The sequence below is a fragment of the Sebastes umbrosus genome, chromosome 18 (genome assembly GCF_015220745.1).
Source record: "Sebastes umbrosus isolate fSebUmb1 chromosome 18, fSebUmb1.pri, whole genome shotgun sequence".
NCBI classification, from domain to species: Eukaryota; Metazoa; Chordata; class Actinopteri; order Perciformes; family Sebastidae; genus Sebastes; species Sebastes umbrosus.
The window spans coordinates 916,184-940,873 of record NC_051286.1 but is presented as its reverse complement, the minus strand read 5'-3'; the positions used below and the strand labels follow the sequence as shown (position 1 = coordinate 940,873).

Here is a 24,690-nt window from a genome sequence, read left to right as displayed (position 1 = left end):
TGTCGTTTCCCGGAGGAGGAGAGCAGTCTACGCTCAAAGCGCCCAAAGTCGGGCTTTGCTCGACGCAGTGAAAAGCCGGCGAATGGTGGCGTTGTCACGTTGTGTCTGAAAGGACCTTCAGTGAGTGAGAGGAGGAGAGAGAAATGAAGAAAACTAAGAGAAAGAAATACTCAAGCAGGAGCAAAAATGAATGAATGAAAACTGATGAATATTAGTTTATACCAGATTCACACACCAGAGGGGTTAATTATTCAGTTTTCTGTCCTGAAAATTAAAGTTAAAATCAAAAGTTTAACATTAAATGCTGCAGCAGTGTTCTTATTATTTTGTTCTTTTCACTTTTAAAGTCACCAGAATGCAGGAAACAAAGTTTCTGAAACTCTATTTTTGGTGGGCGAGTACTGTATTTACTACAGTAAATGTAATGTAATGTAATTAAAACAATCATTGTAGATATAACAGCTGATGGGAAGTAGTAGACTTGTGTGACCTGCATAGCTGCTTGTGGCGTTACACTGGACTAAGAACGAATACAAAATTGAACTTGATACAGATTTAGAGGGAGTTGCTTACTGACGCTCTCCTCTGGGAGTTGGTGTGAAGTAACATGTTTGTTAAATGGGAGCGTTTTGACTCCACAGTCACTGGAGACGGTAGTGTTCCCTCAGTGCTTCATGCTTCCAGCTGTCAGTCAACCAGTGGTCAGTGGACCAGTAACTAATCTATATAGTAAATCAATCAGTAACCAGTAACCAAGCAGTTAGTTAAAGAGTCTCTGCACCAGTAAGTCAGTAAATAACCAGTTCATCTAGTCTGTTAGTAGATGAGTCCATAATGATTCTGTTACTGAACCAGTCAATTCATAAAGCAGTCAGTTAGTCAACTGGTTAACCAGTTAGTCACTCAGTAAACCAGTGAAACCATCAGTCAGTAAACCAGTGAAACCATCAGTCAGTAAACCAGTGAAACCATCAGTCAGTAAACCAGTGGTGCAGTCATCATAAAGTAAAGTAGGCCATATTAAATCCATAATTCATTGTGAACTGCTGTTACTGACAGCTGAACCGCTCTGCAGCCAGATGCTGTGAGTGTGTGTGTGTGTGTATGTGTGTAGTACAGTGTGTGTGTATGTGTGTAGTACAGTGTGTAACCAGGCCGTGTGCTGTCTCCCCCCCCCCCAGTCTGTCCGGCTGTCCCATCGCTGCTGCAGAGAAGATAGCGAAGGTCCACGAGAAGATTCTCCCGACTGACAGCGGCAGTAAGACCAATCAGACGTCAGACCGCGTCCTCAGGTAACACCCAGTCTGACTCAGCCCAACGTTAAGACAACGGGTTTTAATAATTATTATGTGTTTATTCATGTAGGACAACCTCTAATTATCATGTATTACTGAGGGATGCTGAATGGTGCGTTGAAACCTAAACATATACTGTAAACAGAAAGCCTGTGTCATCTTGTTCATCTTCATTTTGAGTTTGGCTATTTGACCTAGCTGTAGATTACATTTACCATTTTTTCTTAAATGGGATGCTGAATGGTGCAGTGAACTCCCCACTCTTGCAGCTACAGATCATGTGAACCTTAATGAGATGGGGAAGCCCAATAGTGCAGTAAAGTTGTAAAGACAGTCCAGCCTTGCCTCTCATTAAATATTCCATAAGATAAGAAGGCTTTGGCAAATAGAAGATTCAATTTTTGTGTGTCTCTGTAAATGAAGGATGCCAAATGGTGCACATTAACTCAGCCTTTTTCCTTTTCCGGGTTGTCTGGGAAGCAAACATGCATTCTGAAACTGCTTTCAGCCATATTCAGGTACACAAATGGTGCACTGAAAATATATATATTTTTTAAACAAGAGATGCCAAATAGAATAGATTATATCTACACTTATTGCTTAAATGAGAGGATGCCGAATGGTGCAGTCACATTTCCAGCATACACATGTGTTTATTGTCATCTTAGCTTCGGGGAAACATGTTGATTATATTTACATGTACGCTTAAATCAGAGGATGCCAAATGGTGCAGTGAATTCACCAGCGCATTAACTCAGTCTTTTTCCTTTTCTGGGTTGTCTGGGAAGCCAATATGCATTCTGAAACCGCTTTCAGCCATATGTGTAGCCCACTCAGGTACACTGTGAGTTCCAAATGGTGCACTGAAAAATAGATTTTTTTAAAGCAGGGATGCCAAATAGCTAGTAGATAACAAGTATAGGAAAAAAAGTTAGCTTTTCTCGTTGATTGTCTCCTAAGCTAGTGTGTTTTATCATGCAGGTGAACCTGTAGTTATTAATTAGGGATGCTGAATGGTGCATTCACATGTCCGGCATACACTATAAACACGGCGTCTACTTCGTCTTGTTGATTGTCATCTTGGCTTCGGGGAAACATGTTGATTATATTTAAATGTACGCTTAAATCAGAGGATGCCGAATGGTGCAGTGAATTCACCAGTGCATTAACTCAGTCTTTTTCCTTTTCTGGGTTGTCTCCTAAGTTAGTGTGTTTTATCATGCAGGTGAACCTTTTGTTATTAATTAGGGATGCCGAATGGCGCAGTGACATCCCCTCTGGTTTCCCTTCCAGGCCGATGTGTTTCGTCAAGCAGCTGGAGATCCCTCAGTACGGCTACAAAAACAATGTCCCAACCAGCACGCCGCGGTCCAACCTCGCCAAGGAGCTGGAGAAATACTCCAAGACCAGCTACGACTACGGCGGCTACGACGGCGGCCAGCACGGCGGCTACGGGAAGAGAGGCCCGACCACCAAGTCCCACCACGGCCGAGACACGTCCCCGAAGGGATACGACGGTAAGACAAAACATTTATTTATTCTCTTCCTGGTGGAGAGAAATGTGTCTCCGTGGGAGGCGACGGCAGACGACAGACGACAGACGACAGACAGACGGACGACAGACGACAGACAGACGGACGACAGACGACAGACAGACAGACAGACAGACAGACGGACGCTGCAGCCGCAGAACAACTCTGGAATTTAAATAAGTTAGAAGAAGAAAAACAACGTCGTTATTTATCTGAAGAATCCGTCACATTCACTCTTTATCCCGTTTTGTGTTTATTGATATGACAGATTCTCCAGCTCTGGCAAACGTTAAAAACATTTGAATCAACGGTGTTTTTATTACTAATTGTTCTTATAAATTAAAACTGGCCGACCTCTTCACCTCAGATAGAGATCTGACGGCTCTCATTAGTGAACTCAATCGTGATCTTCACAACGACTCAAACAAATAAGTTGTTATTAAACGTCTAATTTCATGTTATTTGCAGGAAAATAAAAAAAATATGATAGTGCGCAAATTAATGAGGGATGCTGAATGGTGCGTTGAAACCTAAACATATACCGTAAACACAAAGCCTCATCATCTTGTTCATCTTCATTTTGTGTTTGGCTATTTGACCTAGCTGTAGATTACATTTACCATTTTTTCTTAAATGGGATGCTGAATGGTGTAGTGAACTCCCCACTTTTGCAGCTACAGATCATGTGAACCTTAATGAGATGGGGAAGCCCAATAGTGCAGTAAAGTTGTAAAGACAGTCCAGCCTTGCCTCTCATTAAATATTCCATACGATAAGAAGGCTTTGGCAAATAGAAGATTACATTTTTGCGTGTCTCTGTAAATGAAGGATGCCAAATGGTGCACATTAACTCAGCCTGGGAAGCAAACATGCATTCTGAAACTGCTTTCAGCCTTATTCAGGCACACGAATGGTGCACTGAAAAATATATATATTTTAAACAAGAGATGCCAAATAGAATAGATTATATCTACACTTACTTAACTCTACATTCATAATTAAAGGTCCCATATCGTGCTCATTTTCCGGTTCATACTTGTATTTTATGTTTAGATGCTGTAATGCTAAAATAATCCTTTATTTTCCTCGTCCACTGTCATTTCAATGGAATTGCGTTGCTAGGCAACAGTTTGGGTCCATGTTTACTTCCTGTCAGCTGATGTTATTCACATCCACTGCAACAGGAAATAAACTAGGACACGTTTAGAATGTTTACGTTTCAAACCGTGTAATGGTCTAAATATTGTATATTTGTGACATCACAACGGCTTGTTTCAAACGCACATTTCTGAATACAGGCTGTGTGTATTTCTACATATATTGAGCGTTTGACATTATATATTATATATAGTATTTATAAAGCACTTTATAATATAAAAGACATGAAAATCACACTTTTTTACAATATGGGACCTTTAATGTTTCATCAACATGTTTCTGAGGTTTTCTGATAGATGATAAACTCTCTTGGTTTTGTCTCCAATAAAGTCACCAAATCTCTTCTATTCTGAGAAATATAAGAGCTTTTTTACACAATACATGTCTGTTAACTTTATATTATAGTCTAATTTACCCATATTTAATATTTAACAAGTACTTTTCCAACTTATCTGAACTAAATATTGTTGCTACAGAAACAGTTTAGTAGATTAACAACATTTTTCGAATGCTATTATACCAGGTGCACACCTTTTATTAAAATTATTTGACACCTTCAAACCCGTATATTTGTCTTTAAGGTGAGATATAAGGATGCAGATTTACCTCATTGTTTTAGATATTATTTTGTTAATGACTCTCAGTTCCATAATTACCAGACAGGCTGATAATCTCCATCTTCCTTCAGAGTTATTCTATGAAATGAAAATGTCCATTTAATTGATTCCTCTGTGTCGTTGTCTGCGTATAAAAAGAGACGTAGAAATGCTCTGCTGACTAAAACATTTGGTTTTGAAAAAGAAGAAATCACTCTTAGAAACTGTAAATACAGCGATTTTGAGATCTTTGTCAATATTCTTCTTCTTCGTCTTCTTCTTCTTCTTCAGGAAATCTGCCTTCCCGTGCATGAAAATAAAGCAAACTTTGCACATCGGTCAATAGTCCTGATGGTGTCACTGCAGCAAACGCTTAAAGTTTATAACTATGAAAATTCATAACAAATCAGCCGTACGTTCCTACAACTTTACAACTTCCACCAAAATGTTCAGATGCTTCAACCTGGCAGGAATTATAACGTCCATCACTCTGCTTTTATTATTAAACCTTTCATCTCCTCACACAGTTTTTCCACAACTTTCTTCATCTTCAGATTGTCCTCCACAAACCATCCACACAGATTTATGAATTATCATAAATTGAGCCGACAGTGCATCAAAACGTTTTAGTGTAAACAGTAACTGTACAAATCTAAATAAAGCTCCAACGTTCATGAAAATAAATGATTACATTTTGAGGTCATGGATGATGTAGGGGGGTACATGTCAGAGTTTTCTGTCCTCATGTGGACCGTTGCAGTCAATGGAAATCAAACATTATTAAACATCAGTTTGTCACTTATGGAGCAATCAATCTTTATTAAAATAAAATACTGACATCTCTGTGTTGTCTAGATGAAGTACGCTAAATCTAATAATTGTGTCTCAAAAACTGAATTTGTGACACTGGTTTGAAATCTGCCTTTACATGCAGCCCTGATCGTCTCAGAGTCTCAGTCAGAGGGTGAAGTGGTGGTTCTTAGATAGTGACATCAGACATGTTGTTGGTGTCATGAGGTTGTGAGTTTGAGATCGAGGCAGAATGAACATGCTAACGCCTTAAAGGACTAATGTACTTCTCATTTGTCTTCCTTTTTTCATCTTCGTCCTTCTTCTTCCTCAAAATAACCGACCTCGACCCACAGCTGCACAGCAGATATAATTTTTCATTTTGTTTGAACTTTACTCCGACACTTTACACTCTATATATATATATATGTGAAATGTTTTGAACACTTTTTTGAATATTTGTCCTTAGGGTGTGGTTTTTTGTGTGAAACAAATAAACAGGTGTTTTTTGAAGGGAATAAAACCAGCAAAATGATCCCACTATGGAGGATTTCTCTTCTTTTTCCTGTTCTAGGGAGAACATTTTGTACTTGACGACAAAAGCTCGACACACAGACACTCACACATGCTCAGTACTCCGTGTGTTCTCTTTGTTAGAGCGCTGAAAACGCCGGTGTTTTCCGCCTCTCCACATGGCTGGAGTGAAAGCAGAGCAGAGTTATGGAAATGCCAAGCCAAGAGCCAGCCTCCTCCTCTGAGCAGCAGCAGCGGATGGATGGAGGGATGGAGGGATGGAGGGATGGAGGGATGGAGGGAGGAAGGAGGTGCAGATGGAGGGATTGTGAAACGGGAGAGAGATAATGGAGGCGAGCCCTGTTTCTTTGGCTGGGAGCCATTAGTGAGACGCAGGCAAGAGGGAGGTTTTTTAGACGAGGTGTCTGCGCTCCCCTCCGTCACGACTCCCTCCCGCCTCTCCAACATCCTTCCCTCCATCAGCTCCAGCCTGCCGAGCCTCGATTCACCACATCGCTCCGGCATACAATCGCTTCTCTTTGTCCCTTCAGCTGCCTCTCTTTTCACCTCCGTCTGCTTTATTTTCCCTCTGCCTCTCTCTGTGTGTCTCTGGTGTTATAATCTATCATTCTCTTGTTGTCAACAAATCCCATGAAAAGGCCAAAACCAACATTGTGTCTCTCAGTAGCTTCTCTGTGGCTCGAAGCCCGTTCACTCCTCCTGAAGACGTGAATCTTCAGTTATAGTTTCAATAAATAGTTTCCTCAAACAGCTGGTCGCTGCAGTTTTTAGTAAATGTTACTTAACCTCTGAAGCCCTCTAGGGTGCTGGAAGGTTCTCCTAGACAGACGTACCCAATAAATAAATGAAGAATAGCTCCACAACTAGCAGGTCTATCTGCATGATGTTGGTCTCTATGGATAGGTCAGACCTCAGAGAATTCATCCCCAGTGTCAGGAACATTGTGACTGTTACTATGCCTGAGTAAACTGTGATGAACCATTGTTATCCTGGCCTATAATGTGTTCTAGATGAGATGGATAGCACCATTATAGCAGTGATGCTGTGCACAGAGACGCCACTGAATTCATTCAGCAACTCCTCGACTACAACTGAGCCAAAGCAGATAGAAATAACACAAAGCACATAGATTCTACAAAGGTTTTAGTCAGGATAGAACCAGGAGGACTCTCCATTTGGCACACTTGGATACCCAAAGTGTGCCAAATGGGTTTTCTACCTCATGAAAGGGAATCTGGCTCTAAAATACTCCTGATATCCACTACAGGAGGCTATGAGCACACAATGGAGCCTTTAACCATGACATCTACCCTGTGCATCATCACTTTCTAACATTGTGCATCATCACATTCTACCATTGTGCATCATCACTTTCTACCATTGTGCACAGTAGAACATCAATAAAAAAAACTACTAAATTGTATAATTTTGACTCCAAATAATCAGGTAGAAGAGGTTCAATTCACTCCCTCTGTGATGAAAACACAAGTGATTAAGTAACTTCTGGAAAATGTGTGCTTTATTCCAATAAACCTCATTATGGTATTAATACTAAACTTCTAAGTAATCTATAATTTAAAATAAAAGAAGTTATGGGAGTCACTTTAAATAAATTAGACGTCTTTCAAACTATTTCAGAAACACGTCCACCACCAAATCCTTTGACTGCCACTGTTGACATTGCTCCTACGACGGTTCGTGTGATATCTTACGAAAAAGTTAACATTTGTTTTCTTACGAATGTCCAGCAACACGTGTTCATTTCAGCTCGTTACATGCATACGTTTTTTTTTTCAAAAAAAACTTCCGTCTTGTAACTAAAATATTGAAATCATTATCAAACAGACATTGTTTTAGTCGCGTTAAGGCCTCGTCTTTTAGAGAATATTCAGAAAAAAGACCACCACAACATTTGATGAAGTTTTTAAAGGCAGTGTTTTAACACACAGATCAGCCGAACCGGGAACCGGGTCCGTTGGGTAAAAGAGGTTGAAGAGGTTGAAGAGGAGGAAACTATTTTCAGCGGCAGATTAATCCACATTTGGTGCGTTTATTTAGTTAGGGTTAGGGTTAGGCGGTTTGCGGCTCCATAGTGCTCCTGTCGGTAACCCATCAAGTTCTTCACAGATCTAGCCTCTTAATTTTGCTCTCAAAGTGCACCAGATGCATTCAAAGGGACTCTGTGTCAGAATCAGAAATTGCTTGTTAACAGTGACAACTGTGGCTGTTAAGTCAATGACAGTCAGCGTAGAGTTTTTGTTGGAGTCTGAGTTGTGATGGGGGCTGCTCGTTAAGCGTTTAGTGTTTAGCTACTATGGTAGCACACTGTTAACCATGAAGCGGAACTGGAAATAAAGGCACTTGTGAGCGTGCATGATGTCACATCAACCTGTTCACACATTTGCAATAAAAAAATGTTTATACTTGTAAAAACTTACATACAGTCCTTTTAACTTTAAAATGTACAACATGTTCTTCCCTAGAGGTTTCAAGGTCACCACAGTCTCTCCTGTGGGAAACACCGGTGTAGCCTGCTGTAATTTGTAGCGTAGCAGTGTATGTAAATTTGACCTTTGGTTCATCCCAGTTTACTCTGGCAGAGTAACAGTCACAATATTCCTGACACTGGGGATGGATTCTCTGAGGTCTTACCCATCCATAGAGACCAACATCATGCAGATAGACCTGCTAGTTGTGGAGCTATTCTTCATTTATTTTGGGTACGTCTGTCTAGGAGAACCTTCCAGCAGCCTACAGGGCTTAACAGGTTAATAGCAGCGCTTCGGTTCGGTTTGTACATCACAGTTTGGGTTCTTTCGGTTCAGTTTTGCATCCCTAATACACACAATGTTAGTAGATATTGTTGGTTTGGGTGTTAATAGAGAATATCACTGCTCTCCCTCTCTCTCTCTTCATCAGTTGCTTTTCTGGGCATATTTTTAAAAGCAACAGAACCTCTTGTTGTAATTTCTGATCCATCTGCTGCTCAGTTTGGCCGACCGCCAGCTCCAATCTAACAGATCAACCCTACGTGTGTGTATCCCCCCTCCCTCCACAGCAAAGCGCTATTGTAAGACGTCGAGCCCGGCCAGCAGTACGACCAGCAGCTACGCTCCCAGCAGCAGCAGCAGCCTGAGCTGTGGAGGAGGAGGCGGAGGAGGAGGAGGTGGTGGAGGAGAAGGAGGAGGAGGAGGAAGCAGCGCCAGCAGCACCTGCAGTAAGAGCAGCTTCGACTACACCCACGACATGGAGGCGGCCCACATGGCGGCCACGGCCATCCTCAACCTGTCGACGAGGTGCAGGGAGCTCCCGCACGCTCTGGGAGGGAAACCCCAGGACCTGCTGACACAGGTAGTCTGAGGTGGTGTGCACACACACAGCTGCTTTCATACACGTCACACTCACACATCATGGCAGGAAACACACAGCACACAGAACGTTGAGGATATTCTCTATTAAATATGAGATGCTGAAGGTTTGACTCATGCTCATATTTAGATTTAATCTGTGTCTTGTGACTTCATGAAGAAGAACTGTGAGCAGTTTATCTACTCGTTGCTCAACCACCGTTATGTGTTTCCCGCCACACCGGTGACCATCAGATCTTTCCTGTCTCCATCAGAGCCCGGTCGACGACCTGGACGACGGCGGCGCGGTGGACGTGTCTGGTCAGCCCGGCGGTCCGGAGGGCAGCGGGACGGTGTTGACCCCCCTGCAGCCGATGTCGCCCCAGCGGCAGGCTCTGCTCTCCAGCCGCTGCTACCAGCTGAGTGAGGCCGACTGCTGGGACCTGCCCGTCGACTACACCAAGATCAAACGTCTGGGGGACGAGCACGACCACAAGGAGGTAACGGGAAGCTCCACGACATAGAGACCACATCATTATACAGCATCATTATACTACTTATAGGAAGGTCCACGTCACAAAGATGACATCATTATACTACTTATAGGAAGGTCAACGTCACAGAGACCACATCATTATACAGCATCATTATACTACTTATAGGAAGGTCCACGTCACAAAGATGACATCATTATACTACTTATAGGAAGGTCAACGTCACAAAGATGACATCATTATACTACTTATAGGAAGGTCAACGTCACAGAGACCACATCATTATACAGCATCATTATACTACTTATAGGAAGGTCCAGGACACAGACATGACATCATTATACTACCATCAGTGAGTTTATATTAGGGCTGTCAAAGTTAACACGATAACGCCACTAATTTCTTTAACTCATTAAAGCATTTGGGGATTTTTAGGTTATAGCGGGCTCAGTTTTAGAGCTAGAGTGAAGATCCTGGTATCATAGTAAATTATAAAACCTGATGAATCCATCGGTACCAACCAGGTCAGACTAGCTTGTCATGAAGGAAGTTAAATAACATTACAAACTTAAGCTAAATTTTGTTGAGGAAAAACTGTCATGTCCATTTTCAAAGGGGTCCCTTGACCTCTGACCTCCAGATATGTGAATGTGTGAGGGGTTTTTGTCCCAAAAAATGTCCAATAAAAAATCTGAAAAATTTTCCAAAAAGTCCGAAAAATTTCGGGAAAAAAAGTCTGCAAATGATGGAAAATAAAGGTCTGACAAATGTCCGAAACAAAGTCTGAAAATGTCTGAAAACAATATTCGAAAAAAAGTTTGAAAATAACCTGATGAATCCATCGGTACCAACCATCAACCAGGTCAGACTAGCTGGTCATGAAGGAGGTTAAATAACGCTCCAAACTTACACTAAATGTTGGAGAGGAAAAACTGTCATGTCCATGTTCAAGGGGCGCCCTTGACCTCTGACCTCCAGATCAGTGAATGTAAATGGGTTCTATGGGTACCCACGAGTCTCCCCTTTACAGACATGCCCACTTTATGATAATCACATGCAGTTTGGGACAAGTCATAGTCAAGTCAGCACACTGACACACTGACAGCTGTTGTTGCCTGTTGGGCTGCAGTTTGACATGTTATGATTGGAGCATATTGTTTTATGCTAAATGCAGTACCTGTGAGGGTTTCTGGATCAATATCTGTCATTGATTTGTGTTGTTCATTGATTAACAATAATAAATATATACATACATTTACATAAAGCAGCATATTTGTCCACTCCCATGTTGATAAGAGGATTAAATACTTGACTAATCTCCCTTTAAGGTTCATTTAGAACAGATAAAAAATGTTTTTCAATCGATTGACAGCTCTAGTTTATATCTAAAGGACATAAAATGGATTATTGGTTCAGTTTAAACTGTTCAAAAGTTCAGAGATGTGGCAGCAGAGAGAATAAAATCACTTAACTCTAAACCTTTAACTTTTCATTTAAATACGAACGTTAACGTGAATAAGTGACATGAGCAAATGTAAAAATTGAATCATTTTCAGACCAAATTGAAGCTCTAAATTGAAGCTGTAAATGCTGCTCGTGCTCCACACGCTGCCCTTACAGTTCTGATTAAAGGCTTTAACAACCCTAATTTAATATTTAGGAAGCCTGTCCTCTAATCATGCCAAGTGAGGATAATTTGAAGCATGAAATTGAGAGATTTAAGGAACCCAGAGTTTATATTAAATAGATTAAGAGATGATTATGCTTTATAAGCCATTTAAAAAGGGGATGCTTGTCCTCTGATGCAGAGCAGAAAAAAAGCAGCAGTTATTTTGTGCGAGGGCGTACTCGCGGTTGCTGCTACGCATCGGTTTTGCATCACTTTACATACATAAGAAGAGAAGAGTTTGGAAAGGTCCAGTATGTGTGTGTACGTACGACTTCAGTAACCAAAAGGCATGGAAACGGCACAGAACCACGGAGCTTTGCCAACGTTGTACATCACAGCTCAGTTACTGTTGTTACTCTTCACCCTGGAGCCACTAAAGAGAGATCGCTCAGCGCTGCAGCCAAATAATGATAGAAACCAGAGACACAAGTAGACGCTGTAAGAGACAAGATGTTGAGTTTTAAAAACTTTAATAAAAAAAGAAGAACGTGTCACAGCCGGTGTAGAGACGAGTTTAAATGTTCTAATTGACAATCAGGCAGCATGAAGCTAATCCTAGATCAGATCAGCATTCATCTAACCTCTGAGAACTACACTTAAGAATGCTCTAAAAAAAAACAATTAAGACAGTTGTTTTGCTGAAAGAGAAGACGCATGTTCAAGTGATTTAATTTGTCATTACTTAAAGCAAAGTGGAAACCTTACCCTCGGAGACCCATCCATCCTCTGAATGCTCTAGGTCTCTAGTCTGATCCATCCATCCTCTGAATGCTCTAGGTCTCTAGTCTGATCCATCCATCCATCCTCTGAATGCTCTAGGTCTCTAGTCTGATCCATCCATCCATCCTCTGAATGCTCTAGGTCTCTAGTCTGATCCATCCATCCATCCTCTGAATGCTCTAGGTCTCTAGTCTGATCCATCCATCCATCCTCTGAATGCTCTAGGTCTCTAGTCTGATCCCTCAATCCTCTGAATGCTCTAGGTCTCTAGTTTGATCCATCCATCCTCTGAATGCTCTAGGTCTCTAGTCTGATCCATCCATCCTCTGAATGCTCTAGGTCTCTAGTTTGTGGCTGTAATGTTTCATGAGGCGGTGATTATCCTAGAGGTCACCACAGGTCATTTTCTACAGTGAGGTTATGATCACTCCAAAATATTTAGGACCCAAACAGTTAACATTTAAGAGACCTCTGGAGCTTAAGAGCATTTTTAAGCCAAAATAAATGCAATAAATAGCATTTATTCTGGAGTTTGTGAGCAGAAATAAACCTCTAAAGTTTGAAATGTGACTGTTAACAGTGTGCTGACTAACCCTGGCTGATGAGATGGACTCAGTGTGCTGACTAACCCTGGTTGATGGACTCCGTGTGGTGACTAACCCTGGTTGATGGGATGGACTCAGTGTGTTGATGGGATGGACTCAGTGTGGTGACTAACCCTGGTTGATGGACTCAGTGTGGTGTTTAATCCTGGTTGATGGGATGGACTCAGTGTGTTGATGGGATGGACTCAGTGTGGTGACTAACCCTGGTTGATGGACTCAGTGTGGTGTTTAACCCTGGTTGATGGGATGGACTCAGTGTGCTGACTAACCCTGGTTGATGGGATTGACTCAGTGTGTTGATAGGATGGACTCAGTGTGGTGACTAACCCTGGTTGATGGGATGGACTCAGTGTGGTGATGGGATGGACTCAGTGTGATGACTAACCATGGTTGATGGGATGGACTCAGTGTGATGACTAACCATGGTTGATGGGATGGACTCAGTGTGCTCTCATGTGGTGAGAAGCAGCACTGCAGCAGCTCTGACTGAACGCTTCAGGAGCCGGAGCACGCTGCATTAAAATGCTGAATTACACCACTAATACACAAGTAAAACACGATAGATCATCTGCACGCTTTAAATCCTCGCAGATCTGATATCACACGGAGCAATCCATGCAGCAAATTGCTACATTTGCCTCGTTGGATTTAGAGCGCCGGAGTGAAAGGTTTTAATCAGGAGAGTAATTGCGTTCGTTAATGAAGCACGACATTGCAGAGGAGGCCGCGAGCCTGCAGCTCGCCGGGCTGATGGGATTTCTCTCCAGACGGTCCTGAACGATTTCTACTCCCGACTGAGGAGGTGTGATGTGTGGACTGCAGAGCAGACTGCAGCGTTCACTCACAGCCACCGAGGATCCCGTTCACCGGGTCCAACTGGTGCAGCGGGACGTTGAACTGGTTAACTGGGAATGTTTCACTGAAACATCACCAATGTGTCCAAATAATCAAATAATACACAACATAAAGAAAACAAAATTCTCAATCCAGCCAAACAGTATAGTTATGAAATCATCAGGCTGTCCTACTATAACAGAGGTCAGCAACCTGCGTCTCTTCAGCTCCTCTCCAGTGGCTTCCTGTGGAGGTTTAAACATGGAAATGAATAACTGTTTTTTGTTACATTTACATTTTTATTGATCATGTTGTAGGTCTATGGTACGACGGTACGACGGAGTATTAGGGCCACAATGAGGAGAAATAATAAATCTGAGATTTAGAGAATAAAGTCAGAATATTATAAAGTAGCAATTTTACATGTTATTTTCTTTTTTTCCCATAAAGTTATGACTTTATTCTCAAAATATTACGACTTTTCTTGTTAAGTTCTGACTTAAGACAAAAACTATGAGACAAAATTGACATGTGGACGTCCTCGGGCCAAGAGTCTTATCACGCTGATGATAGATTTGGAGCAGATTGGTTGATGTACACCGTGTTTATTGCCGCCATGCCACGGCAACGTCCTTCCATAAAAACTCAAGCATTTCATCACAGAGATCGTGAGATAGTACTGACCAAATCTGAAGTGGATCGGGTTAAATCTCTAGGAGGAGTTTGTTAACCTAGAAATGGCAAAAAAAAACAACCTAAAATTCAAAATGGACAATATCCGTCATTAAGTCTTTCAAATGAAAAATCTACCGGTGTTCAAGAAAGTGAGATTAGATCAGAAAAACATTTGATAAGATGAGTATTGTTTGTCCGAGCTCATAGTGACGCGTCGTAGTCTGCTTATTTCTCGTCCCTACACCAGAGCGACGAGATGGATCCCTTCCAGGAGCTGCTGGACGAGCAGCGCTACCCGGCCGAGGTCACCATGCCGAGCCCTAAACACCACAAGTACCCGGCCTGCAAGGAGAGCAAGAAGGAGCTCATCACGTAAGACCTGATCACACCTCGAACCTCAATCACACGGCGGACATAGAAACATAGATTTAGAAACATAATTCAGTAGCCAGAGGTAAAAGAAGATTCAGTTAAAGCTGAAAAACAGAAACTATTCTGACTCGAGGGAAATCATTGCACAAGTCAGGTCAATGCATTTTTGTTAAAAAGGTTTAACAACCTTTATTAAATTGTGAAAACAGGATTCAGAATCAAGTTATAAAGTTTACGTCTCTTTCCTCCTGCAGGTTGTCAAGCTGCCAGCTGGCCGACAAGAACATCCGCGGGATGATGACGACCAACGCACAAGACCTCAGGTGAGTCTGCGAGGTCAAGACCGCTCAACAACACCAGAGCTGTGGTCCAATCATAGACTGTATATATGAAGAGGACATAGTCATCACGGACTGTATATATGAAGAGGACGTAGTCATCATGGACTGAGGTTTTGAAGCCTCGAGTTCAACATTTTGGCCGTCGCCATCTTGTTTTTTTGCAACCAGAAGTGACACAAGAGGGAGGAGCTAAGTACAACCGAACGCTGAATAAGACGTTTTTAGGCGACCACAATGTTACAGTTAACTGTGCTGAAGTGAAATCACACTGTGAAAGACGAATACACGGACAACTCCCAGACCGGACAACGCCGTGGTAGCGACCTGTCAATCAGCAGGTAGCCCCGCCCTAAAGCATCCCCTGCTTTATGGTCTATCTGACTCTAAATGGGACCATCATTTACTAAATGAACATCATGCTGTATTGAAGAAGACTTGAAACTAGAGATTGAGACCATGAAATCATGTTTACAATGTTTACTGAGGTAATAAATCAAGAGAGAAGTAGGCTCATTATCTCAGAGACTTTTATACAACCAGAGGAGTCGCCCCCTGCTGGCTGGTAAACAGGATGCAGGTTTAAGACTCTTCATCATCAGCTTCACTTCTCAGACCTGGAGGTTACCTCCTGGGTCGAATAGTCTGTTTTTCCTCTCAGGAAGGATCCCAACGGAGTGAAATAACCCTCTCAGTATCTCAGTAGCAGCCGTGATGAGAGCTGTTTGAATCCTCTAAATGTTAAGGAAAGGTGCTTCCTTTCTTATCACCTTTAGCGTAGGATACACTGGAGCATCCTTTACCGAAGGAACGGAGATGACACATCCCACAATTCCTTGCTGCAGACCCACGTCAATACAACCCGATCTCATGGGAAGACACATAAATAGCACGACATTTTGAAGTGACGTTAGTGACGTTGTTTACATTCATATTTCACTTAGTTTATGTACTTATTTTAGCCCAACCACAGTGTTTTTGTTGCCTAAACATCACGGTGACGTTGTAGAAGTTAAATGACACGTGAAAAGCCTTAAACGCGTTACCATGACACGCAGAGAGTCCTTAAAATAACTCAACAGTTTGGGACACGAACACCAGTCCTGTGTTTGTTGGACCCGTCATCAGCAGTCTCTCTCTCTCTCTTTTTATTCTACGTCACTTATTCTACGTCACAGCTGACAGCTCTGAGCAGGGCATATGTATGCGGATGCCCAAAAGCAACAAAGGTGTGGTTATGGCACGCTTTTGCCTTGCACATTATTGTCATTCATACACAATTTGGTGAGATGGACTGGTCAATAACATCCGCTATAGCTGAGTGGAAGAGCAGACGGACTCTCTGAGCACCGGGCTGTCCTTTCCTTAGTTCTTATGAATTCTCCTTCACATCTTTCCTTGACCTAATTTTCCATCGAGCTCAAGGAGAAGTGGTTAGGAAAAGGCATGTTTTCGACCATTCGACCGCAGCCCAGGTCTGAGCGGTTTGGAGGTTCAGATGGAGTCCAAATGGGGGTCAAGTCCATGGTTCAAGACCTCGTTAAACCCTTTGTGTGTTTGTTGGTCAGGTGTCCGACCCCCGGCTGCGATGGATCTGGACACATCACTGGAAACTACGCCTCCCACAGGAGGTACAGTAACCACGCCTCTGACCACAACTTGTCTACAGCCGTGAATATACAGCACTTCACTGTCCAATTATGTCCCCTGTCCCGCAGTCTGTCCGGTTGTCCACGAGCCAAGAAGAGCGGCATCAAAATCCTCCACAGCAAAGAGGACAAGGACGACCAGGAGCCAATCAAGTAAGGGTTCTTTATAGCTTCTCATGTAATGTTTCAGGAGGAGAATTATGAGAAATTTTACCCTCAAATTAGTCATTTTTGCATCGATATGCTTATTTCATTCCCTCAATTTACTAAATGATCTATTTCATGGAAGACGGCCATCTACCTTCATCACATCCAACCATTATGTTCTGTTTCACAGCCAGAACCTGAAGTAGCTCAGTCCAAGATCAAAATCAATCCAGATTAAACCCAAACGGTGTTTGGCGAAGGCCTCGAGAGGACAAGGAGGAACAGAAAGAAGATTCATATTATTAATTTTAGGATATTAATGAGCTCATTTAAGAGCAAAGTTTTGTATTTTGAGGACATTAGTTAAAACAACGTATTCTCATACAATGTATGATATCTTACGAAACATTATTCCACATTTTTTCCACATGTCCAGAATCAATTTCCGCTCCAGTCTTTTCAAAATAAACTTCTGTTTTCACAGGAAACGGTTTAGTCAGGATTAAGCAACAAAACCACCTCGTTCGGATTAGGAAAAGATCGACTTTAGGATTAGGCAACAAACTTTCTTAGTTTTGAGTTAGGAAAAGATCGTGGTAAAGTTACGCCAAACCGGAAGTCGTTACGCTGCACCAGAAGTAGCGTAAATTAAATCTGAAAGTTCTGTGAAAAAAACTATTTAGGTTCAGGAAACGTAGTTTGATCGTGGTTTGGATTAAAATAACACTGGAAGTGCCGTAACTCAAATATGGAATATATGAAATACGTGACAAATTCATTAACGTTGACTTCTGGTTTCACACGAGACACAAACACCAGTCTCCTTGGCGAATGTCCCCGCCTCCCTACGCGGCGTTCACCGCTATTTATACTTGTTCACAATTATGTGGATTACATACAAATTGATTTCGTGGGATATATATTCAAATTACATTTACTTTTCGTAAGTTTCGCAGTAAGAACAGCCTGATTAAAAACAGTATTATCAGTTTTATTTTTAGTAAACAGTTTCCTATTCAGACTTCCAGCAGACACTGAGCTGCATTACAATTATTAGTAGGAATGTTTCTGTCAATCTGATGAATCCAAGTCCAATATTAACTCTCCTTTTTGCTCCGTTCTGGTCTCCACCAACTGACAAACATAGATTCCTTCACCTTCACATTGTTTCCCTCATCAAGCTGAACTCAATACTCTGTAAAAACAAAGCAAACACAGGATTTTAGATTTTTTTTGCAAGTTTATTAAAAAGAAAAAATCTTAAATATCACATTGACGTCAGGATTCAGATGCTTAACTCAGTACTTTATAATTGAAGCACCTTTGGCAGCGGTTAAAGTCTTCTTGGGTATGACTCGACAAGTTTTGCATACTTGGATTTGGGGATTTTCTGCCTCTGCCTGTCTCTCAAGGACATGAATGAAAACTGATGAGTAATAGTTTGTGCCCGAGATTCACTCAAGTTCACGCCAGCGGGGTGAATTATTCTGTATTATTTCCTTAGAAAAAACTATTTAACAATGGAATTCTGTTGCAGTGAGGGTACTTATTTTTTGTTATTTTAATTTTTTTTAAAAAGTCACCAGAATGCAGGAAACAAAGTCTCTGAATCTCAAATCTTTACCCCTCGACCCCTCGCTTTGGTTTCCAAATCCTCCCTATTTGTGAGGTCTCAAGATTGGCGAGTGTGTTGCTGTTGTCCTGTTGGAAGGTGAACCCGGTCTCACATCATGACTTTGCTCGGCTTTCTCTCAGTGCTGACCAGAACCCCCCCCCCTAGTTGCTGCTACCAGAAAAACAAAAACAAAAACCACCTCACATTATGACCCTGCCACCACCACGCTTCACCGTTGTGATGGTATCGTGCAGGAGATGAACAGTGCCTGGTTTCCTCCAGTCATGACACTTATCTATTCTTGTTATATATTGTTTTTAAAGGTTTTAAAGTGAGAGAGCAGATGCATTTAATTGCATTCAATCTACATCTGTTGAATCTTGGATTCATCAGACCAGAGAATCTCAGTCTGAGAGTTTTCTCAATCAGCTTTACTGTGTGTTTGACTGAGGAGAGACTTCCTTCTTGTCTTTCTGGAAGTTTCTCCACACAAGATCTCTGGAGCTCAGTCAGCATGATGGTCAGGTTCTTGTTCACCTCTCTTTGCCCTTCACCCCTGATTGCTCAGTTTGATCAGCTCTGGTTGTTCCAAACTTCTAACATTTATTAGAATGATGGAGGTCACTGTGTGTTAGGAAACCTTCAATGCAGCAGAATTGTCTTCTTTGTGTCTCTGAGCTCTGCAGGCAGCTCCTTCCACCTCATGTCTCCTGAGTCCTTATATATAGACAGGTGTGTGTGTGTGCCTTTCCTAATCAAGTCCAATCAGCTGGATGTACCACAGGTTGACTCCAATCCAGCTGCAGCAACATCTCACTGATGATCAGGAGAAATGGGAGACACCTGGGCTGAAGTTCAGGTCTCACAACAAAACCTCTGAATATTTGTGTCAATGTGATATTTCAGTTTTTTTAATACATTTCCAAAACTCGTTGCTTGAAGAATGACTGATATGATTAAGAGTTTGAAAAGTTATTTAAATTAAAAACGTATGAAAGATTCTTCCTGATGAAACCTGCCGATCTTTGTGTGTACTGATGTCGTCTTTCTAACTTTAGAAATAGAAATGATAGCAGCCTCATTACAGTGACGGCTCTCTATCTGTCACGCTGTGGACAGATTCATCCATCTACCCTCTCTTAAAATGCTGCCTGTGTGCGCTGACCTTTCTAACTTTAGGAAAGAATCTTTTAGCGAGGAGCGGTGGTCAGTCCTCCACTTCACCTCCCAGCTCCCAGCAGGCCGAGTCCACGAAAGGTTAGCACTAGTGAGCGTCTGACATTTTCCTTAAAGCAGAGCCGTAATGTTAAGCCAATACGACCTTGTGAATAATAAGTTCAGCTGGTGTCAGTCTGCAGCCAGCTGCTGCTGCTGTTCACATCCGCCATCATCGTTAACAGTGGAATCATAATTAAGCTTAACCTGAGCTCGGCTGGGGAGCAGCCTCGCCGGCGCTCGGCTCATTCTAATCAGCACAAATGTCACCGCGGAGGGCGTTTTGGGATGCAGGAGGCAGAGCGGAGGGTCTGGAAGTTGAGGAGGAGGAGGGGGTTGAAGGTGAGGAGGTGAATCCTCCCTCCATCAAATCAGTCCTGAACACATACTTCTTTTTAAAACTACACAAGTGTGTTTTTCATGTTTTAGCTCAACAAGTTTTGGTGAAATATTTTCCAAAAGTCAGTTTTTAGATGAATTCCCTTCCTTCCAGACAGCCGTTGGTTTCAATTCATTTCCTTTAAAATCAGCTTGAGACTTCTAACTTGCTGCAGATAGTTAAAACATCAGAACCAACAACTTTATTTGATTAGTCAACATCATGTCATCGTTGCTTGGTGATACATTCACAGCTCTCTTTGAGGAAACATTTTAATTTCTCCTTGGTATTACAAAGCTGCAGTTTGACTGATATTTTGTCGACATACGTAGTGTATCATTTTTCTGTATCTTCTTTTTGGATATGTCCTGCAGAAATTGTATGTAATGACAATAAGTACGTAAACAATCTCAGTCTGCAACCAGGTATCCCGCCAAAGCGTCTAATAGTCCCACGTGTCCACCAGAGGACAGCGTGTCAGTGTCAGAGACGTGAATATTACACGCCTGTATTAACATGCAGCACCAGCAGGGGGGCAACAAAGCCACTCATTTTATTTAGACAAGAAAAACACTTAGTTAAGTTAAAGGAAAACGTCAATAAGAATGTAAACTAACTAAAAAAAACACGTACAGAAGCAACATAACGTCAGAGCGGAAAACACGTCACAACCGTCACTACACAACACGTGGAAACTTTGTGGAAACTTCCAAAACAAAACACTAGTCTCGAACACGGTTGAAAGTCCTGTGTTTGTTGGACCCGTCCACCATAAGTGGTCTTTTTCCGTTTATATACTATGTAACTCTGAAGTTAGACTTCTGTCACTACACAACATGTGACAAACGTCACTACAAAACACTGCACCTCCCTGCAGGCGTGTAATATTCATGTCTCGAAGGCACAAAATGTGACCCTGACGCGCCTTCTTCTGATGGACAGGCGGGTCTATTACACGCTTTGCCGTGATACTGGGCTGCAGTCTGATGATGATTTAGCCTCTTAGGCCAACTGCCAATATTTGGGAGTATTCGGTGTAGCCAGCAGATATCAGGATAACGGATATCCGGGCCAAAACCTTCTCTACTTTGTGCCGGTCATTTTTACAGTCCAATTAGCAACTTCCGCGTCCGGAAGACGTTTTGGCTCATCTCTACAAACAGATATCTGCATATGAATGCAGATAAATTGATTTAAAAAGCTAAATCGCCATCAGGTGAAAGCCTATGGGTTCCCAGATTGCATTTCAGCCAATTCGTTTGTCTCTTTGCTCTCCACACGGACTGTTTACCTGAATTCAACCAAAGCCTGCTAGAACATGATTGGCCGATACTACTCGGGCTACAAACGGAACCGGAACGCTTCCGATGCCAAAATCTTAATCTCAAGAGGATATCTGTTTATAGAGATTAGTATGCAAATAGTACATTGATTAGTATTTTTGTGAAAAGGTTAACATGAATTTCTTGCTTTGAGAAGAGACGATAAATCTTGTCCTTGAACGCACCGACCGGGAAACTCTCCGTGCTGGTTAGATAACTAAATGTAGACTGCGATGGATTCCCTATCTCAAGCTGCTCAACGCGTCTGTGTTTGCTCTTCCTCTCAGGTGTCCGGTGCCGGGCTGCGATGGACAGGGTCATGTGACGGGGAAGTACGCCTCCCACCGCAGCGCGTCAGGCTGCCCCCTGGCGGCGAAGAGGCAGAAGGACAGCTACGTCAACGGCTCGCAGTTTGTCTGGAAATCTGGCAAGACGGACGGCATGAGCTGCCCGACCCCAGGCTGCGACGGCTCGGGACACGTCAGCGGGAGCTTCCTGACCCATCGGAGGTGGGCGTGGCTCTGTGTCATTCTGTTTCAACGTTTTTGTTATTATTACTGTTTTGATTGAAAGTTAACCTTACAATGCTTAGCCTGATGATCATTTTGCTCTGACATTTCCTGCCTTATTATTCAAATTAAAATCAACAGTGACTTTCTAACTTGCAGCAGATTGATAGTCCATTGCAGTCAAGCTTTCTTCAACGTGCGTGTGTTTCATTCCAGTCTCTCCGGTTGTCCCCGGGCCACCTCGGCCATGAAGAAGGCCAGGATGAGCGGCGTGGAGATGCTGACAATCAAGCAAAGAGCAAGCAAAGGTCAGAAACAAACCCCTAACCCTAACTCAAAACAGAGAAAGATAAAAGTATTCAAATCTAATTAAATGTTCTTTTTCTGTGTCAGGCATCGAGAATGATGAAGAAATCAAACAGCTGGATGAAGAAATCAAAGATCTGAACGAGTCCAACAATCAAGTGGAGTCCGACATGCTAAAACTGAGGACACAAGTAAGATGCCGTCTGACCGTGTGTTTTTACTGCAGCATAAATACATGTATGTATGTATGCATGTATGTATTACAAAGTATTTTTGTTATCTGGGTAATTATTGCCAGTTCTAAGGGTTTATATCAAATATAGAAATTAATTCATATGAGGAACATTTGTGAAGCGAATTCACCACAGGACAAGGACAGACAGGGAGACTTTTAACTTCCAACCTTTCACAGATGATGCAGCGTTTTACACACAAGATCTGGCAAAATGAGAGAATTAACAAAAACAATTTAAATAGCATCCAGGCCTTTATTTACCTTTATTTACCTCAACTTTAGAGACAACTTGGCCTTTATTTAAAACAGTTGTATATTACCAGCCTGAAGTTTTCCCTTACCCTAACTAAGAAGTTTTCTTGCCTGAACCTAACTGCAGACATTTGCGTGACATACAAATGACGCGCGTAAAGCGGCGTACAAATTGCGCACTAAAATGCGTACTCATGACACGGTATTTGTACGCTTTCCCGTGTGACCGGGTTGGATATGACGCTGTCACATTTTTTCCGACTTCGGGTGTGCATCTCTGAGGGTTGAAACTCAACACTTCCTGTACAGATGTTTCACAGCTGGTGATAATAGATTTCCTGTTGTGGCAGATCACCACCATGGAGACCAACCTGAAGTCCATCGAGGAGGAGAACAAGGTGATCGAGCAGCAGAACGACTCGCTGCTGCACGAGCTGGCCAACCTCAGCCAGTCGCTCATCAACAGCTTAGCCAACATCCAGCTTCCACACATGGTAAGAAATCAGTCGACTGCACCTTCAGGCCTTTTGCAGAATCAGAAACTTGAAATAAATTTTACTTTATTTTCATTTCATTTTGTCAGTTTATCTGAGGGAGTTTGTATCTTCTGTCTGTTTCATATTTAATGTGCTAAATGTGTTTTTCCTGCTTCATGTTAAATATTGAAATCTCTTCGTGGGACAGTAACAGATTTGAACTGATGTGACACTCAGGTTTTTTCCTCATCTGCTTCTTTCTGTTCGCCACTTTCTTCTTTTTTTGTTTACCCAGCAGTCCATGCTGTGCTTCTTCTGTGCTTTACAACGCCTCACAGAGTTTCACATAAAGAAACGGCTCCGTCTCTTTTTCAGTTTCAGTGAAGTGACGTCATGTTGTCTCAGTGTAGAAAGAAGACTGGGGCTAATTGGATAATATCTCTCTTTGAGCAGTACGAACCCGAGTCGCTTGATAACTGGACCCTTCTAATCTTGTACAGGGATTGCTTCTTATCACACTGCAAGTAAAATGTCCGTCTTAACAAGGAATTTGATCTTTGTCCCTCTTGAAACGAGCTCCAAATCCTTTTTTTTTTTTTTTTTAAATATAGTTGCTTTACAGTTTTACTTGTTATTTCAAGTCGATGATGATACATTTACTTGTGATAGTAACACAGACATTTTGACTTGAGCGCTCAAAGAATATTTTGGTTTTAAAGAATCAGAATTGGGGAAACTTTGCGCTGCAGTGTGAACGGAGCCGGAGGGGAAATGACTTGCTAAGGCGGACGCTGTGTGTCTTTTTCTCGGTGTAGCTTTATGAAGCCTTATGAAGGGCTAATAGACTTCTCTGTACACCCTCTCCTATAGAGACCGCCGCCACAGAAAGAGGCCCCAGTAAAGCATAACTGCTGTTTACAGATGCCTCCCAGAGTAAGAGATCCATTTATCCTTTATCCAATTATCCTTCTCTTCTGCACTGTCATCCCCCCCCCCACCCTCTCCTCCCTTCCTATAGCTCCTGTAGCCCACTGTGGCGTCCGCACATCACAACTATCCATTTATACTGAAATATACAAGAGTGTAACTCAGTGGTTTTAGTAACAGTAACTATTCTACCAGTGGACAATTCAGATAAAAAACCTCTGATGTGGTTTGCCAAAAAAAACATCAATCCTATTTGAGAAGCTAAAACGGTCTTAAAAATAATTTGTCCCATTTCATAGTGTCAGGAATAGACCTCTGCTTTGTTATTTCTTAATGCTGAAATCATAATTAATTGGAAACAGGCACAATTAACATTAACTGAATTAATTTAACTGATTTAAAAACGAGACACAAAGAATCTGTTTAACAATCAACAGGACAAATGAAGTTAACAACCCAGTCGGCAGAAACAATTTTGGTATTTTACTTTCCTGCAAACACCGGGATACGTTATATGTCGATGTTTCTGAACCAAAAACAAGTTTCATATCAGCCTCGTATCACGCTTGCAGAACCGCTAAATGCCACATGCTTAACGTTGTGAAACAATCAGTTAGGTTTAGGCAAGAAAACTGCTTGGTTAAGGTCAGAAAAAACCTCATGGTTTGTGTTAAAATATTAACGTAACAACCGTAACTAA

At 42.0% G+C, this 24,690-nt stretch overlaps 1 protein-coding gene across 8 annotated transcripts in view; it reads left to right on the top strand.

Annotated features, from left to right (window-relative positions):
- myt1la (myelin transcription factor 1-like, a) overlaps nucleotides 1-24,690 on the top strand; it is a 75,838-nt gene that overhangs the window by 46,100 nt on the left and 5,048 nt on the right. For 3 of the 8 annotated variants that reach the window (XM_037750490.1, XM_037750488.1, XM_037750489.1), the window contains exons 11-23: nucleotides 1,182-1,292; nucleotides 2,589-2,812; nucleotides 8,963-9,255; nucleotides 9,527-9,751; nucleotides 14,469-14,620; nucleotides 14,875-14,943; nucleotides 16,527-16,589; nucleotides 16,677-16,760; nucleotides 21,573-21,800; nucleotides 22,011-22,102; nucleotides 22,188-22,291; nucleotides 22,938-23,081; nucleotides 23,934-23,996. In XM_037750490.1, coding sequence (XP_037606418.1) covers nucleotides 1,182-1,292; nucleotides 2,589-2,812; nucleotides 8,963-9,255; nucleotides 9,527-9,751; nucleotides 14,469-14,620; nucleotides 14,875-14,943; nucleotides 16,527-16,589; nucleotides 16,677-16,760; nucleotides 21,573-21,800; nucleotides 22,011-22,102; nucleotides 22,188-22,291; nucleotides 22,938-23,081; nucleotides 23,934-23,996 — 1,852 coding nt within the window. The remainder of the gene's footprint in view (nucleotides 1-1,181; nucleotides 1,293-2,588; nucleotides 2,813-8,962; nucleotides 9,256-9,526; nucleotides 9,752-14,468; nucleotides 14,621-14,874; nucleotides 14,944-16,526; nucleotides 16,590-16,676; nucleotides 16,761-21,572; nucleotides 21,801-22,010; nucleotides 22,103-22,187; nucleotides 22,292-22,937; nucleotides 23,082-23,933; nucleotides 23,997-24,690) is intronic. The other 5 variants (XM_037750493.1, XM_037750492.1, XM_037750491.1 and 2 more) reach the window with 5 other exon arrangements.